Consider the following 19,495-nt stretch of genomic DNA (forward strand, 5'->3'; position numbering starts at 1 on the left):
GATTAAATTATATTGTTATGATTCATAATCTATATCATCATTATTGCCTAATTTGTTCATCATTTGAAGGAATGGTTATATGGAAAAATAATTCCATTTACACTTCTATCAGGGGGAGCTAACCACTATAGAAATTGTAAGAACAATCCCTCAAAATATTTGATAAAGGCGGAAGGGGTAAACTTTATACACATTACTATACATTGATTCGAGAGCATTCACAAAAGAATCAACTAATTTACGCCAAACCAGGAAGATTTGCAAGAAATTAATCCTAAATTCATGCTTTCCATGTGACAAGAAGATCTGATAAATACCACGTTTTAAAAACTGCCACCGATACCAATGAATGAGGCGAAATATTAGTTGTATTATAATTCAATCTTATTAGATTTCCACAATCCATTAGAATATAATTTTTGCTTCTGGATTTTAATCTTATTTTGATGCTAAAAAAATTGACACAATCAAATCCAGAAGCAAAAATTATATGTATTATAATTATCATTATTATAAGATTCGATATTTACATTTGCAAAATGCCCCTGTAAGTATAGGAGGGGTCTCAATTACATTTTGTTTTGCATGCAACAAATTTACTTAACTATAATCGATAAAGATTACTGAAGGACCGTACTGCTAAATACTTATAGTACCAAAATTTAGGGTCAAGAAAACCTACAAAATGACCCATATTCAAAATTTTGGGTCGTTATCACAAAGACCCACATTGCATACGATTATCAGGATCTTTTAAAGACCATTATAATTTTTGAAGCTTCTTGAAATGATGAAACCTTTGAACCTGGAGGGAATTTGAAGGTTGTCCTGCCCTTGCTAGTTTTATCATAGTTGGGCAAACTGAACTCTACTTCTTCCAAATCTGTAAAGTCTACATCTAGGTGGATGTAAGCATCATACACCCTCAGACAATCAGTTAACCAATTTCTACCCAGATCTACAACAATTCCCCTCCATCTTAGAAGGAAATTAATGCTCATTTCCATTTTTGGCCATTCACGGAAGAACTGGACATTATCCCTAACTACTAGACAGGGACACCTTGGACTCCTACCAATCTCTGGGTTGTTTACATCAAATTCCATATAATACTCAAGGATGGGGATACAAAGCCTGGCGTCTATGTTAGCTATCGCTATCTCCAAGCCTACTAGCCAGCAAGGGTAAAAAATATTGCAAGTTAATCTGATGATATCCCACTTCTCCACACTTGCCCTGGCTAAACATCCCACCCAAATCCCAACAACATCACTATTGGTCCTCCACGAGTATGTGTAGTTGAAGATCCCTTCACCTATTGCCCAACTAACCGCTACCCTAGTCATGTCATCAATAGGTCGGAGGAGCCTATTCCACCTTTCTGGTGTTATCAGCCCACAAAAGGCCATAGTGCGATTCTCAAATGCATGATACAAGTAAATGTTGGAATCCATGTAGCCAAAGCCAAACCTAAACCTATGACGCAATTTGAATCAATCACTTTCCAATATGTAGTGGTAAAAAGGCCTCGAAAGGCATGTATAAATAGTGACGAGTGAACACTCTAGATGCGAAATGATTAGAATGACAACCTAATGATCTAAGTTTCCTCTTGATTACATCATGGAGATATCAATCATGTGAAATTGAGATGTTAATAAATATTTGGTACACTGCCCAATTCTTCTGAGTCACTTTACATGCAGAAGTGTGATTCAATTATGAAGAGTTCTTCTATGTGTTTTAATTATCGATATGGTGATAAGTTAAAGTGTTATTACTGTCGGCACCCAAATTAGCTAATTTATCTGCTTCCTTATCGCCTTCTCTGAATATATGCAAACATCTTGTCTCTTTGAATACAAAGAGTGATTTGATGATGTTTTCTAGTTTGGAATTTAAAACCCAATTAGGGGTGACTCCCTTTCTGAGGGCATTGATAATAATTTGGGAATCCCCCTAAATCATATGTTTTTTTAATTTTGAGTTTAATACTAAGATTAATGCCTTCTTCAATAGCTTCCAGCTCTGCCATATTATTAGTCACCTTTTCTAAAGATTTGGATCTTTCAACTAACCAATTCCCACACTCATCTCTAATAATACATCCTATTCCATCTTTACCAAGATTCCCTCTTCAGGCTTCGTCAAATTTTTTTTTTTTCATCCAGGCAAAGGGGGTTCCCATTTACATTTAAGTCTAGTGAGGTTATTCTTATTTTTGTAGTAGAGCAATGGGTTTATTAATAATGGCCATCTTTTTTTAATTTTGACATCCCATTCTGAAAAGGATCCTTCTTCTCTGGGTCTCTTCCTAAGATCATTGTTCATCACTTCAGAGATTGCCACTTCTATTTTTTAGTAGAGAGATTGTTCATAAAGGTTTTGGTTTTGAAATAGCCTACAGTTTTGTTCTTTCTAAATTTCCCATAGGGCTATAGCTAGTGAAATATTCCAGAGTTTCCCATAGATCTTTTTTGAGGAATCTTTAGGCCATCCTAATAAGTGATCTATCCAATTGCTGGCTAATGGAGAGGTCCAATTAAGTTTTCTTTGAAGCCATCTCCAACATTCTTGTGCCACTTTACATGTATATAAAAGGTGTTCTACATTTTCTTCTACTTCTTTGCATAGAATGCATCTTGATGGTCCTTCAAATCCCATCTTCCTGATTCTATCTGCAGTTAATATTCTTTTCTGCATTGCTACCCAAAGGAACATTCTTGCTTTGGGGAGACCAGTAGGATCCCAACATAGGTCCAGAGGGAGGGTATTGATTTCCCATTTCAACGAATTTGTGATCATTCTATAACCTTCCTTTACTTTATAAATCCCATCCTTTGATGCTGCCCAAATTAGTTTATCCTCTCTATCTCGAAATGGAGTTATTCAATTTTTTAGGATGTCTTCTAGTTTCTCCTTATCTAACAAGGTGATTCCATTTTTTGGTAATGGTTTCCACTTCCATTTAATATTTGGAGCTAAATCTAATTCTTCTATGTAATCTTTCACCTTTATCCCTTGGGAGGTCTTAAGGAACACGATAGTTTCAGGTGAAAAGTCCTAACGAATAAGTGGGGGAAATCCATTCCATGAGTCTTCCTGGAATAGAGCTTCTTCACCATTCCCTAGGTCCCATGTTAAATACTTGGTGATCAAGTTTCTGCTATTAACCATGAAGTTCCATCCTGCAGATCCTTTTATGGGGTTTTTTAATCTGAATAATGAAGTTTTGTCTAAAGGATTAAGGTATTTATTATAAAGGATTTTAGCCCAATTTTTGTCACTTTCATGATATAGTCTCCAAACTTGCTTCGCCCCTAGGGCTTCATTTTTCCATTCTAGATTTTTGATCCCCAATCCACCATATTCTTTGGGTTTACAGATTTTACACCAGCTAATTAAGGTTGCTTTTTTCTTTTCCTCCAATCCATTCCAAAAGAAGTCACGAAGTTTGCTTTCTAATTTAGAGTTGATATTTTTAGGGAGATGAGAGCAAGAGAGTTGATAAATAGGTATGTCTAATAGGACAGCTTTGATCTTGGTCATCTTGCCAGTCTTTGTTAACCACCTACGTTTCCATGATTCTATTTGATTATCAAATTTTTTTAAGAATATGTTCCCAACCTGGATTCGAGTAATTATTTTTATCTAGGTATATCCCTAGATATTTGAATGGAAACTTTCCTTTTTTGAAGCCTAGCTTATTACAAATTTGATCTTCCACTTCCTCCGTTGTATTGAGAAAAAAGATTTCTGATTTCTCGGCATTAATCATTTGTCTTGAGGCTTTAGTATATGTGTCTAAAATGTTTTGGAAATGATCTGCCTCTTGGAGAGAGCTGATTCCGACAAGAATGGTATCATCAACGAATTGTTGATGAGTGGTGTTCTTGACTTCATTAGTGACTCTTACCCCTTTAATCATAGCTTTTGATTGCAATTTTTTTATTGGTCTACCAAAGGCTTCTACCATTATGATGAACAAAAGGGTGATATAGGATCACCTCGCCTGATGCCCCTAGAAATATTGAAGAAACCTTCTGGGGTACCACTAACAAGAATTAAAATTTTGGGAGTCGAGATGCATTGATAAATAATGTTAATCCATTGTTTTGAGAAGCCAAAAGCCTTAAGTGTTTTGCAGAGAAATCTCCAGTCTACCTTGTCATAAGCTTTTTGGATATCCAATTTAAGGAGTAGACAAGCTTCCTTGTTTTTAATTGTTGAATGTATAGTTTCTTATATAATTGTAATATCGTCTAAGATAGATCTTCCAGGAACAAAACTAGTTTGTTCTTCCGATATAAGTTTAGGGAGAAATCTCTTGAGGCGATTGGCTAATATTTTAGAAAAGACCTTATAAATGGTGTTGCATAATGCAATGGGTCTGAAATCTCCAGGCACCAAACTATTGCTTTTCTTAGGGATAAGTGTTAAGAAGGTATGGTTAATTTTGGTTAGGACGGTGCCACCATTGTGTGTGACTTCCAAGGATTTCCATAATTCTTCTCTAAGGATATCCCATCATTGTTGAAAGAAGAATGCTTGAAAGCCATCCGGACCTGGGGATTTATCTAGGTTCATACTGAAGAGTGCAGTTTTTACCTCTTGAAGGGTGAAGGGTTCTGAGAGGAATTTATTATCCTCTTTCGTAATCAGCTTTGGAATGTATTTTAACATTTTTTCTTGGGCTGGTTTATTACAAAATTCATAATTGTTAAGAATGTTACTAAAGTGTTTAGTTAGGATTTCCTCAATTTCTACTGGGTTTTTTGTTTGCTCCCCCTTTGAAATCTTGATTTTTGATTTTTTTATATGATTTCTATTAGATAGTGTGCTGTTATGAAAAAATTTAGTGTTTTGGTTCCCTTCTAGGAGCCATTTCAACATAACAATTTATATTAACATGTATATTTTTACTTTACTTTTAAACACATCCTTATTACCCAAATTAAACAAGAGAAATTGGTGGAATTAAATCATGTGGCTAAAACTATATGTTTTCTAATATTCTATTTATAGTCTTGTGATGTTTATTTTCTTGATAGTTTTTCTTTGTGGGTTGTTTAGTTGGCCAAGTTAGGATGTGAACTAGAGGCAGTTTTTGAGATTTATTTTATGATTATTTGACTGGATTTATTTTATGATTTGAATTGAGATTTATGTTTTATGAGTTTATGCTATTGAGCAATTATGAGAACTTGGGTTTCGAAAACCAATGCTATTTTTTGGGTTTCCTGTTAAGGAACCAAATTCAATCAATATTACTCTTGAAGTATGAGACACGATTATGGTTTGTGATTTTTGGGAAGGTAGTCTAGGTGCATGTCTATGGGAGTGGCTTGCAACAGGGGTCGGGGCCCAAAGTGGCTGCCAAGGTAACTTATTGTAAATTGTGTAACAAGTGATAATATAGTAATTAAAATATGTTGCCTAGCCCTTTTCCTTGAGATACATTAAAAAGATAAGTTAGAGATTTTTCCTCATCTATGCCTTGAGTGCTTGTATAGACTAAGGATTAAATGAAGATGATACCTTGAGAGGTAAGACTAGTTTCTTCGTCTTCACAAGAGGGTATTATGGTTTTGCATAGAGTCACTAGGGGGTTGAGGTCCCAAGAGACTGCTAAGGTAACCTTAAAGTTGGCTCATGTGATGACACTCCGTAGTATGTAGTCTGAGTCTCCTTCATGATTTTTTATATTTACCTCTAGTGGTGTACTTGTTGGATATTACTTTTGATGGTGCATTTATTGTGAGTTGTTATTCATTGATTGGATGTCAGTTATTGTTGACAATTGACTTTTATTAATGAATGATCATTTATTCATTGGTGGTATTTTTTATTGTTGAAGTTAGTGATTGGTAGTTTACTTTTATTGATGACAGTTGTTATCTATTGGTCATTATGCTTGTGACACTTGATATTGATTTCAAGGTGGTTGTATATTTTTGGTCTTGGTATTTGTATGTTGACTTGTTATGAGATATTAGTATTGGAATGAGTGTCGTTTTGTTTTTGATTATCTCTTCTTCTCGAGTAGTTTGTGTTACCCTTGAGGTAGTTTTGGCTATCTGGATTCTTGCCTAGGATTATTTTGTGATTTGATTATCGGTGTGTGGATTGTACATTATCTCTCTTGTACAGTGGGAGTGGGAGCTTGATTAGGTGACCATGTGGTTAGGAGGTAGTGTATTCTTACTATTTGGGTCCCCCTTAGATTGATAGATGTTGGATGCTCCTTGATATAGTGGTACCATTATCATTCTTCCTCTTATCTGGAAAACTTCTATTCATTTGATGCATCTATGTACCATGTGTTTTGAGATCCTATGAGATATTGTATTATATATTGATGTACTTGTATCTATTTTCACATACCCTGTGACATGTGCAGTGGATGTTATTCATTAGAAGTGCTTTCATATTATTAGTTGTACTTATGTATTTGCTTATATGATTATGTATGTGTTTATTTATTTTATGATTATGGACATTGTAATTGAGACTTAGACTCGTTAATAAAACTTTATTAAATGTGACTCAACGTAAAAGAACCCTTAAGGAATTGAAATTGTATTTGTAATTGATTATGTGTTCTTAATGTGTATGTGCATATTGCTTCCATGTTATTGTTACTTTGATGTTATTTAAACTTTAAAAAAAAAAAAAAAACAGTAAACTTTGTAACATATTAGGTTTATTTCTTTTGGGTTCCCGAGCAGGGCGTTATAAACTAAGCACCACTAAATCATAAAACATAGTAATAAATCTGATGTAAAAGGATTTGACAATCCAACATGAAAAGTAAATTAGAGGTAGGTGCTACACAAAACCCTTGAATGTAAGGTGAAGCTGGAAGTCCTAGTTGATGCTCAAAGGAAAATGCATGAGAATCTTGTAATAGAATCTCCAATGGAGGTGGGATAATAGGTGTGCTTAATTTGTCATCTAAGAGGAGATGAATGTCCTCTAATATATCCTTAACAAGTGCACTGGGTGACTCGATGAATGGAGATACAATGTTAGGCAACGCTGAAGAGTAATCCTATGCAACATATGGAATTTGAACATGAGGTGGAGGTGTAGAAGTCACAACACTATGCTCAAGAACAACACATAAGTTCAAGTGACTTGACTTCACCTCAATAGGCTCTTGTAAAGAAAGAGAGTGATTCACTGATAGTGGAGATGGTGGACCAAAATATGAGAAAGAGTACAAGTGGGAAGAATGATCAACAATCCTTATAGCAATAATATCGTTTATCTCATTATCTTTAATGTGCACTAAATCTTGTGTGAACTCAACTGGCCTCCCTATCCCACTATGAGTAATATGATATAAATAGAGAGAAGGTTAGAGGAAAAGGATAGACCACATAACACATCATGAAATGTACCATCATTAATGTCAATAGAACCTTTTCCACATACAATCATAACAGAGTTGTTCCCCATCAAAATGTGTGGAGTAGGAGAAGCCTCGAAAGAAGAGAAAAAATCATGAGAAGATGCCGTATGGTGTGAAGCACCTAAAATGAATAGCCATCTAGAAGAATGTGTAGTAGTTATTTCACATAGTGCATGAACCTTTCATGTATCTTTTCCATCTGTCTGAAATGATGATGAAGAAGACCTGTGAGAAGTAGAAGGAATGTCAATATTGGTCTTCTGAAGAAGAGCAATCAAATTTGAAACCTATTTTGCATATCCATCTATCTTCTTCTCATAGCAATGTGACTCATCATGATTAGGCTTTGGATAATAAGCACATTTTAGTCTTTCTCTCCTTTTATTAAGAGAAGGTGTGCATGAGGAGAGTTGAGTACTAGAATCCACGTATTGTAGGCTATGACTTATGTTTCTTCTCCTTCTTTCCTGAAGATAAGTGAGTTATCAATGCATGATTTTGTGATCATGTGAGAGAGTCCGACCGAGAGATCTTTGCTTGCTCTCGAGTCAAACAACCACAAAAAGACTCAAAGTATGGCATGATAAATCAAGGATCCAAAGCATCCATGGTGGAATGAAAGTTAGAAGAAAAAATCTGAAAGTTCCCATGAAGCTTAAAAAGAATCAGGTAAATGCACTTTGTATTAGTCTTCTTCTTCCCACAACCCTATAACAAAGATATCTATTGTTTAAATCTCATTAAAAAGTCCTCAATGGAGGGAAAATAATTAGGTACAAGTGATGTAATCTTTGCCTCAATTTGGAGTTCCCTGAACTCATTGATGGTACTAAATAAGTTATTGAACTTGGCCCACATCTCTCAAGGAGTATCACGCCCATCAAGATGAAACTGTAAGCTTTTTGAAATACTCAAAGAGTTAAAATCCATTCATCTATATTATTCATATGCTGCAAAGTCTAATAGGTACTTTGAAATATCAATTGCACTTCATCTAAACAAGACCACAAACCCTTTAAACGAAGAAGTCGTGTCATGGTAGCTTTCCATGTGTGGTAGTTATATGGGTTTAGAAGAAATAGACAAAATGAAGTCTCAACCATTTTCTTTAGAAGGTGTTGGTTTTGATATAGATCTGGTTTACTGATGTAAATGACAAAAACAAGAATAAAAAAGCACCCTTCCATAATGCAAAAAATTGAAATCCAGATGCTACAAGGAATGCATATACAAGTAAGAGCAGAAAATAGCTTTATTTGAGTATCAATACTTTTGAATTTGTTTGATGAATATAACAAAGAATCTGAAGAGAGCTCGAATGGACCTTTCCGATGCTTCTTCCAAAATGAAAAACAAAGCAAAATTGAGCAAGTTATGCCCCCAAGAATGTAAAAAAGATCATCAGACTTCACTAGTAAAAATAGGTACCATACTGATTTTTTTAAAAGAAAAAACTTGCACTAATGCGTCCGTCTCAGAATCTTCTTTATGACGATATCTTAATTGCCCAAAAATGCCTCTGTATGCTCAAGTTATGGCAAACAAACCAACATGACCTTCAAAAGACAAAATAACCAAATATATGACGGTTTGGAGGCCATCAAATTTAGGTATCGACTTTGATGATGTTAGCACCTGCCCCTGCAATTGTACCTAATGTCAGATTTGCACATATGTACCTTGATGATGTCATCCTTGTGCAGGCATACCTTTCATGAACTTTGGAAAAGGATAAAGTGCCTTTTTTTTCAAACAAATAGGTGAGGGCTCAATAAAAAAGGGTTTTTTGATTGAATTTTTTTGTAAAACCTTCTCAAAAAAACTTTTTCCTTTTTTCATAAAAAACAATCCACCACCTTGGGAAATGTGCACAACCTAGTTAAAAAAAATAATATATACTTTTTTTGCATCATAGAGCAACAATGCCAGAACTAGGCGTGCCTTATATGAAAATAGGGGTTTTTGGATGCCACAAGCTCAACAACGAGGTCCGTTTTTGCTCAAAGTGCACAAAAATAAGTGACTCCCCTAATTCTATGAAAATAAACCACAAAAATGCTAGATCTGAACCAACAAGCCGTTATTCCTATTTTCTTCAATAAAGTCGAACAAGCTATAGCAAGTCCGACTTCGATACTATAAAGGATTTGATAAGAACATATCCATAGATCCTGTAGAACACTTGCATGCAAGAACCTGCCATAGAGCAAAAAAATACAAGAGAAGGCAAGGGTTTTGCTCTAAATATTCAAGAATATATTATCAGACCAAAAGAATGAGAGAAATATACAATGGATCAATTCTTATAGAAGGAGATCATAACACTTAATAGAAAAACTCTAAGAGGTAAATCATATTTAATAATTAATATTTAATTATTAGATGAGAATACATGTGCATAAAGTGAAATCTTAAGTAGGGAGTAAAGGTAATTTAATAAATGAAATGAAATTAATCCTTTACTCTGACAAATAACTTGTAAACATGATCCCAATACCATTTCTCATGAGATTCAAAGAACTCCAAGATTTAGTCATTGTCAAACTAGGCGCTTGCAAATTTTTTTGGTAGGGTGTTCCTATATGGCTTAGCAAACTTTTGTCATATGTATTGAATTCTTTTCCAAAATTTTTAGGTGGTAACGAGTCTCCCTATACTATTAGCAACGATTAAAATTTTTGTTTGGGTTATCATAAGCTCTCTTTGCACCTTCCTATGGTGCCTATTATGAACTCACATTGACATTTATATTAGATGAAACATTGACAAATTGACAACATTGTTCACAAGATCTAGTTTATTTCTATTAAGCCTAAGCTTGACCTCTTTTCTTGGTGTATCCAATTGAAATGATTGAATATGTGTTCTCATAATTGGTATATACATAACGAAAATCCTCATTGTCCATTTTATGACCAAGCAAAGTCCTTAAAAGCATCTCATCTAGTTTTGTCATCATACTCAACAACATTGGAGTTGAACTTGTGACTTTTTTAGTTCTTTTTTGCTAGAACCCTTTCCCCAATATATAAATTTATTATGGGATTGTCTATGCTTCCTTTCAAGTATACCCGATTTCAATATTCTTTTCCAGTGGATATTTTTGCTTATGGAAAAATAAGAATGTTTTTTTTCTAATAGTTATACTAATATTGTTATTTCACCTTTCACTAAGCCCTTTATTTGTAATAATATTGTGCTCAATAGTCAAATTCAAGCAAACAAGGTGAAACAAGAGATGACTCACCTCCAAGAGTTATTAGATAGTTGGGATAATGGCCCCTGCACTCATGTCGCCCTCTCCACCCCCCCTAAAGTTTATCTTTCAACAATTGATTTTTGCCTTGCAATTGTCTGTTTGGCCAAAGCATTTTGGCTCAACATTCCCAATCCCCCATATCTCAAGTTCCTTGCTGCTATTATGCAAGCAAGAGTGACTTGACTTGAGGGTGCTTTTCCTTGCCTCAACCTAGGGGTAGCCCTTAAATATGGAGCATGGTTGACTTGCTAGTGGTGGCAACAATTGGTTGTTAACTAGTGGTGACGGTTGGGCAAACTCCTTTAATTGGCTCCTTCATATAGCCATGACAATTTCATTAATAAAAAATAAAGACAAAGTAAGGAACACCAAGTAAACAAATAGAGAAAAGATGGTCCATGCTTGATGTTTCCCTAAACTCGATGATATATAGAACAAATTGAATGATTGAGATCTCCCTCTACCTCCGAGTGGTATTCTTCTCACAATTTAACAACGTTATTATTGTTTCTATTATCTAGTTTTCTTGATATTGCCTATATGCCTCTAATGAGTGACATCGTGTTCTCATATAATATATAAATTGATGATGCACATATGCATCCCATATATATCTCGGATAAAACGTGTCCCTTAGGGCCCGTTTGGCAACGAGAATACAAGTGGAATAAGCATATGTAAATTTTTAAAATTTTGAATTCTTCGTTTGGATGCACCAAAACAAAATTGGAATACAAAGTAAAATAGGAATACGTATTCCAATTTTGGCCCAAAAATGGGATTTTGCAATTCCACCCAAATAGGTATTATTGGAATACGTATTCTTATTCCACTTTTTTTTATTTTAAAAAATATAAATTTTGAGGTCTGCAAATTCCTATCAAATATTGGCTAAACCAAACAGAGAACAGAAATACGTAACCCAATTTTCTATTCCAGAATATGTATTCCTATCCCCCTATTCCTATTCCCGCAGCCAAACCGGCCCTTAAGGCCTTTAATTGTACTAATCCCTTTGGAAAATAGATGTACAAGGCAAACACTTCTCGCAATATCAAATTCAAGTTAACAGTAGATTTCTTTGCGGTTGTTCTGTGCCACCGTAAAATTCTGACCCAAGAGAAACCTGCGGACTAGAGAACACTACACCTTTTATTAGTTTCGTAGAACCCTGTTTATCCCATCTTTCATGTAGTAGTCTGTTTCCGTGTAGAGACAAAGATAAATGACAGCCATGGAAATTTCTTTATCCAGTGCGATTATAAATTTTCCACAAATACCCAATGCTCGCTATGGAACAAGGGGCTCAAGATTTCGTCGCCTTTCTTCTCCGGGCTCGCAGGTATTTTTTCTTTCTTTCGTTTGTTCTATTGGCGTTTCTGAGTTGCATTTGTTTACTAAACTCAGTTGAGTGACTTTGAGTATTTGTTTGTTTTTATCTTTTGATGTAAACTGATACATTTGGTTTTTCCGAATGGGCTGTGGGTAATCCCAGTTGAACGATTTCGGAGTCTTGGGTATTACGGACAATATGATGGTAATGATTGGGGTTCTACATTATGTTATATAATTTAATTTAGCCAGGAAAAGTTATGTATTGTTACCTTTTGCTATCGCGTAACAGGATATACCCTTACATAGCTGTGTAATGAGCCTGGGTGGGGATATGATTTCTAGACTATATCCCATGAACTTTGAAGGATTTGCTTAAACAGTGCTATGATTGTCTTTCCTACGTAGGGATCTCATGAGGGGGCTTGGACTCTATTTGTAGGGAAGAGAGGTATGAGAATATTTCTAGGGCACTAAGGGAGCCTTGTTTTCCAGCCCTCATAATTTAAGCAGATGAAAATGGGGTGGTGCTGAAAATAGTCCCACCAGCTTAAGAAGAAGTCAACTATCTGCTCCTTTTTTCAAATCTAAAATAAAAATTTAGAAGGAAAACAAAGTTTTTATTTTTATATTGTAGATTTAAATTCTCCTGAACTTTCTTAAATTTAGAAGCTGAAATATTAAAGCTACAATACACTATATGATTCACGAGACCGCTCACCTTGAAACATTCCTGAAAAATCTCAATAGCCACTGCTCTATTTTTAAGAAGCCCCCTTCATGAGACCCCAATCTTACTATAATGGCTGGGGTCTTGGCTAACGTCATCACTTGGTGATATATTACTACAAATTTGACCCCGAGCACGAGGGATCCATGATGACACATTACTGCTGAAGGGTGAGAAAATATACTGGCACAAAAAGATTTTTCCTACTTGAATGGAAAGGGGAATTGGGTACATATGTATAAGCATGACAGTGGGTTTGACCCCTATTTCCACATGTATCCATGACAATGCATAGGGTGAGCTTGTTTTGTTACATAGGGCAAAAATTAATTGCCATAAATTTGATTGCAACTTCCACACACCTCATGGCTACTTAATGTTGACTATAATACCTTACAAGAGAGTTTCCTTACTTGATTGGGCAGTGAGCTTGGGTCTGAATTACAATGACAAAGTTTTCATTGGTGGTAAAGTTTTCAAGGGCCTAAATTTGGGATTGGCTTATCTTTGATCCATTTGGGGGTGTTGCCTCTAAACCTCCATGAGGAACACTAACCCTCCTCATTGCATCTCCACTCAAAGATCCCCATTAATTATTGGAGCCTGTCAAATAAAATTAATGTTCCACCACTTGTTAGGGATGGGGCAACAAAGGGCCTCAATTTGGGTCTAGAGAGGGTGGGTAGTGTCTTATGTGTTGTTTAGCATGCATAAAGGCCTTGAAATGGTAGTTATGAAAATAAAACAATATAAGAAGTAAAATAGAAAAATTGTAGATGTAAAACACTAAATATTAAAATACTTGTACTAGAAATTAGAATACTAAACAATGAAAGATTTCTATTATGTCAAAAATATCATAAAGATGATTACAATGAGTAGCATGATATCAAAATAAGTACAAAATATAGTGAATGGAGTCCGCTAATCATCCCTTAAGGCAAACTCCTTGTCATTGGAACTATTGGGCTCCTCACTATCAAGATTCACCAAACAAATACCAACCAATTCTACATATGAAGGCATTGCATCATCATCCTCATCAAGTTTTGGTGGATCTTTTGGCTTTACATCCCATTGTGATGTTGGCTCTCCTTGTACATGCGTCTTGCGACCATTGATATGTAAGACACTATGTACAACTTGTTAGGATTAAACCACGGATAGAAATAACAATTACATGCAAATATAACCAACAACAGAAAATAATAGATCACACTGAATAGAACACGACACCAAGATTTAACGTGGTTCACCCAATCCCTGGGCTACGTCCACCAAACAGCAAGTCTGATATTATTATGATTCAGTGATTACAATCTGATTACAATCCGTAATCCCTTATAGCTTAGCATCGCCACAAGAATTAATTTTTGCATCACAACTATGAAACAATCCTTAACCCTAAGCCCTCTTATACAAGTATTAAACCACTTTAGGGTTATAATTAATAATTACATGTCGGCCCAAAATCCCAAAAAAATAGGGTCCAAATTTTTTTTTCGGGATGATGCCCTGAGCCCCAAAGAATTTATGAAGTATGCATAATACTTTCCTGATTAGTCACCACAACCTAACAATCTCCCACTTGGGGACTGATCAGGCTCCACACTAAACAACAATCTCCCACTTGGAGATTGATCTTGTAGCTATGCCGCTACTCCATGAGGCTCCCACTAGATCAAACCACCCTGGACTCTACTATTCTTTTATTCATGTTCAGTCTAGAAGACCGACCGAAGCAGAAGAGGAGTTCAACTTCTCTCTTGTTACTACCTTTGTCAACATATCCGCTAGATTGTCATTTGTATGTATCTTATCCAGCTTTAACTGTCCATCCTCCAAAATTGACCGAATGAAATGGTACCGCAATTGTATGTGTTTTGTCTATGAATGCAGAGTTGAATTCTTCACAAGATGAATGACACTCTGACTATCTGTAAACAAATAATTATCCTTTTGAGGATGTTTTGATTCTTCCAAGAAGAACTAAAGCCATATCATCTCTTTGACTGCCTCTGTAGCAGCAACATACTCTGCCTTTGTAGTGGATAAAGCATTAACCTTCTGTAACCTAGAAACCCAACTCACGGCTGCCTCACCAACAGTAAAGACATAACTTATAGTACTCCTCCTGGTATCAATATCCTCTGCCAAATCTGAGTCAACATAGCTCTGTAGATCAATAGTAAAGCCCACAAAGTGTAAACACTTATTGGATGTTCCTCTCGAATATTTGAGAATCCATTTGATTGCATTCCAATGCTCAATTCCCGAATGACTCATATACCTGCTAACGACTCCCATTGAATGTGCAATGTCTGGCCTAGTGCATACCATAGCTTCCTATAGCTGAAGCATAAGGTACCTTGGACATCTTATCCTCCTCTTCTTGTGTTTTGGGACACATCTCCCTAGTCAACTTCAAATGACTAGGTAAAGGTGTGTTGACAGCTTTAGCATTCTCCATAGAGAAACGCTGCAACACCTTCTCCACATAATCAGCTTGAGATAGCATCAATGTTCTGTTCTTCCTATCTCTGCAAATCTTCATACTAAGGATTTGTTTTGCTGCCCCCAAATCCTTCATAGCAAATGCATGTGCTAACTGGCGTTTCAGCCCCGTAATATGATCCATGTTAGACCCAACTACAAGCATATCATCAACATATAAACATGAAATAATGTAGCTATCATCATCCAACCTCTTAAAGTAGACACAATGATATGAATGACACCTATTGTATCCATGCTCATGCATAAAACTGTCAAATTTCAAATACCATTGCCGAGGTGCTTGCTTCAAGTCATATAAATTTTTCTTCAATTTACACACTAAGTTCTCCTTACCTTTGACCGCAAATCCCTGTGGTTGAGCCATATATATCTCTTCATCCAAATCTCCATGAAGAAAGGCTATTTTAGCATCAAGCTGCTCTAAATGCAAATCTTCAGTAGCCACAAGACTTAAAATAGTACGGATAGAAGTCATTTTAACAATAGGAGAAAATATCTCATCAAAATCAATTCCCTTTTCTGTGCAAATCCTTTTACAACTAACTTGGCTTTAAATCTTTTCTTACCTCCATCCTCTTCTTTTAACCTGTAAACCCACTTATTCTGTAAAGCTCTTTTACTTGCAGGCAACTTGCATAAATCCCATGTCTTATTCTTCAGCAAAGAATCCATTTCGTCTTTCATTGCAGACTCCCACTGAATCTTAGCATCCACCCGCATAGCTTCATCATAACATTCAGGTTCACCAGCATCAGTAAGTAAAATGGAATACAAAGAGGCAGAAAATCTTTCTGGAGGTCTAATTTACCTTGTTGACCATCTAACATGCACTAGTGTGTGTGGAATTTGTTGTTGCGGTTGTTGCACATCATGAGGAATCGCTGAAACATCATCTTTTGAAGTATCATCCAACACTATGTAATCATCTTCTTTCTTCTCATGTTGCTGCAACAGATCTTTGTACAACATTTTCTCATTGAGTATGACATCCCTGCTTCTTACAATTTTATGATTTTCAAAATCCCAAAGCCTATAACCAAATTCATTAATGCCATATCCAACAAATACACATTTCTTTGACTTAGCTTCTATCTTGGTTCTATTTTCAGAATCTATGTGAGCAAATGCTTCACAACCGAAGGTTTTGAGAAAAGAATAACTCACCTTCTTACCAGTCCATGCTTCCTCTGAAATATGACAACCTAAAAGAGTAGAGGGACCTGTATTAATCAAATATACAACACTATTAATAGCCTCCGCCCACATGTGTAAGGGCAACCCAAAATGCAACCTCATGCTCCTTGCATGCTCCACTATAGTCCTGTTCATGCGTTCTACCACTCCATTTTTCTATGGAGTCTTTGGAACAGTTTTCTGTCTATGAATACCATTAGTGGAGTAATAATCTTCAAATTCATGACTGCAATACTCACCACCATAATCAGATTTGAGACGTTTTAATTTCTTACCAGTCTCATTTTCAACCAAGCATTTCCATTTCTTAAAAGTTTGAAATACATCAGATTTTTGTCTAAGGAAATAAATCCATATCTTTCGAGTTGCATCATCAATAAATGTAACATAATAATGAGAGCCTCCAAGGGAAGATACCTGAGCTGGTCCCCATACATCGGTATGCACAAGCTCTAATTTCTCCTTTTTGTTTTCCTTCCCAATCTTCACAAAACTCACTCTCTTTTGTTTTCCATACACACAACTTTCACAGAAATCCATATCAACACATTTTAGACCTGATAAAACTTTCTTTGAATGAAGTACTTATTACGAGGTAATTGGTAAATACTTGCTTTTCTATTAACATAGACCGAGAGGTCAATTTATACAAAAGAATAAAGCGGAAAGAATAGAAATATTCTATTCTAACAAATAAAACTAAAAAAACGAAAGCTAACTAAAGCTAACTAAATATTTACAATAGATAACCATTAACTAATAATAGACGTCTTATCTATTATTGTAATACCCTCCCTTAATGGTTAATCTATCTAACACACCAAGCTGTCCTCTAAATTTGACAAACTTATCAGGACCAAGAGGCTTGGTGAGAATGTCTGCAGTCTGATCTATGGTAGGAACATATTGCAGATCTATAGTCCCGTCTTCAACCAGTTGTCGTATGTAATGACAATGAACATCTACATGCTTGGTTCGTTCATGGAAGACTGGATTCCGTGCTAACTTGATAACGCCTTCGTTATCAACAAACAAAGTAGTCGGTCCGGCTGGTGACATCTGCATATTGCCAAGCATCCGACGAAGCCAAACAGCTTCACATCCTGCCTTAACAGTCCCTCTGTATTCAGCCTCTGTAGAAGAGAGAGAAACTGCCTGCTGCTTCTTGCTGGTCCATGTGACTGCACCGGATCCCAAACTAAACACATATCTAGATGTTGACTTTTTATCATCAACAAAGCGTGCCCAATCTGAATCTGTGAACCCACTGAGTTGAGAATTAGAACTCCGAGAATACAAAAGTCCATAATCGGAAGTGCCCTTCACATAACGAAGCACACGCTTTGCTGCCATCCAATGATCAGCCTTAGGAGCTGTCATAAAGCGTGAAATATAGCTGACTACGAAGCTGATATCAGGCCTAGTAGCAGATAGGTAGATGAGGTTGCCTACTAGTTGCCTATACGTAGTATCATCAACGGAAGGAGAATCAAACTTGGCTAATAACTAGAGACCTTTCTCCATAGGTGTAGATGCAGGTTTGCAATCCTGCATTCGGAATTTGTCTAACAGGGCCCTGGCATATTTGGACTGAGAGATGAATATACCAGAAGACTGTTGCCAAACTTCAACACCTAAGCAATAATGCATGAGCCCAAGGTCAGTCATATCAAAAGACTGGCATAAGTGTTGTTTGATTCCCTGAATCAAAGATGCTGAACTGCCAGTGATGATTAGATCATCCACATAGATAACCAGAAGGATGATGTCATTGTCAGTAGTTTTGATGTACAGATTTGAGTCTGAAGAACTCCTCTTGAAGCCTTGATCAATGAGGTACGTATCAATCTTGATGTACCATGCCTCAGGGGCCTGCTTCAAACCATAGAGAGCTTTTACCAATCTGAGAACCTGATGGTCTTTACCACCAACCTTGAAACCAGGAGGTTGCGTCATGTAGACCTCTTCATGGAGATCACCATTCAGGAAAGCACTCTTTACGTCCATCTGATGGACCTTCCAGCCAAACTGTGCTGCCATGGCTAGGACTAATCTGATGGTGCTCATCTTTGCAGTAGGAGCAAAGGTCTCCTCATAATCAATGCCCTGACGCTGAGAAAAGCCCTTTGCCACTAAACGAGCTTTGTACTTATCCAAAGTACCATCTGATTTGCATTTGATTTTGTAGACCCATTTGCAGCCAATGGGTTTCTTCCCTGGTGGAAGATCAGAAAGGACCCAAGTGTTGTTCTTCAACAGGCTCTGGTGTTCAAATGTCATGGCCTATTCTCACTCTAGAATTCCTATAGCCTCGGAATATGTTTGAGGTTCAAACACACTGTGAATGTTGGCCATAAGAGCAAAGTTAACAGAATCTGTAGTTTTGCTCTTTTTCCGAGCAGTTTTCCCATCAATGAGCTCATCATCATGAAGATCAGCAAGTGTCTTAGCCCACCACTTAGGTCGGAGAGGAGAATGACCAACAGTAGTACTAGGAGATGCTTGATCAGTAGGATCCTCATCAGAAGAATCTGGATCAAACTCAGGTGAAGCATCTTCAAAACGAGGTGATCCTGCAGGAGAAGCCGGAGGTGTCTGTACAGGTATCACTGGCATGACTGGAGTTGCAGGAGCTACTGGAGCCTTCCCATCAGGTGGACCTAATGGAAGCCGAACTCCCAAATCATGAGCCTGCATAGGCTGGTCTGCTGGATCAGGAACAGGAGAAACAGGCATGAATGGTCCTCGCTGCTCATCAAAGACTACATCGCGGCTGTATATGAGACGAGATGTCTCAACATCAATAAGGCGGTAGGCTTTGTGAAGACTGCTGTATCCAGCAAGCATTAGTTTCTGACTCTTGGCATCCAACTTGGTGCGTGAAGCATCAGGGATCCAAACAAAAGCAAGAGAGCCAAAAACCTTCAGGTGACTGATTCTGGGCTTGCGACCTGACCAGGCCTCTTCCGGAGTTTTACTTTTGACCGCTACTGTGGGTGACCGGTTCAACAGATAAACTGCAGTGTTAACTGCTTCTGCCCAAAATTGC

The 19,495-nt window shown here is 36.6% G+C and overlaps 1 protein-coding gene across 1 annotated transcript in view; it reads left to right on the forward strand.

Moving 5' to 3' along the window:
- Positions 1–11,701: 11,701 nt before the first annotated feature.
- Positions 11,702–19,495, forward strand: part of LOC149557823 (uncharacterized) — a 68,816-nt gene continuing 61,022 nt past the window's right edge. The window contains exon 1 of the mRNA XM_089832305.1: positions 11,702–12,015. Coding sequence (XP_089688431.1) covers positions 11,899–12,015 — 117 coding nt within the window. The 5' untranslated portion in view covers positions 11,702–11,898. The remainder of the gene's footprint in view (positions 12,016–19,495) is intronic.

This window comes from Cupressus sempervirens, chromosome 5 (assembly GCF_028749045.1).
Source record: "Cupressus sempervirens isolate cs-2001-9-10 chromosome 5, ASM2874904v1, whole genome shotgun sequence".
In the NCBI taxonomy this organism is placed as follows: domain Eukaryota; kingdom Viridiplantae; phylum Streptophyta; class Pinopsida; order Cupressales; family Cupressaceae; genus Cupressus; species Cupressus sempervirens.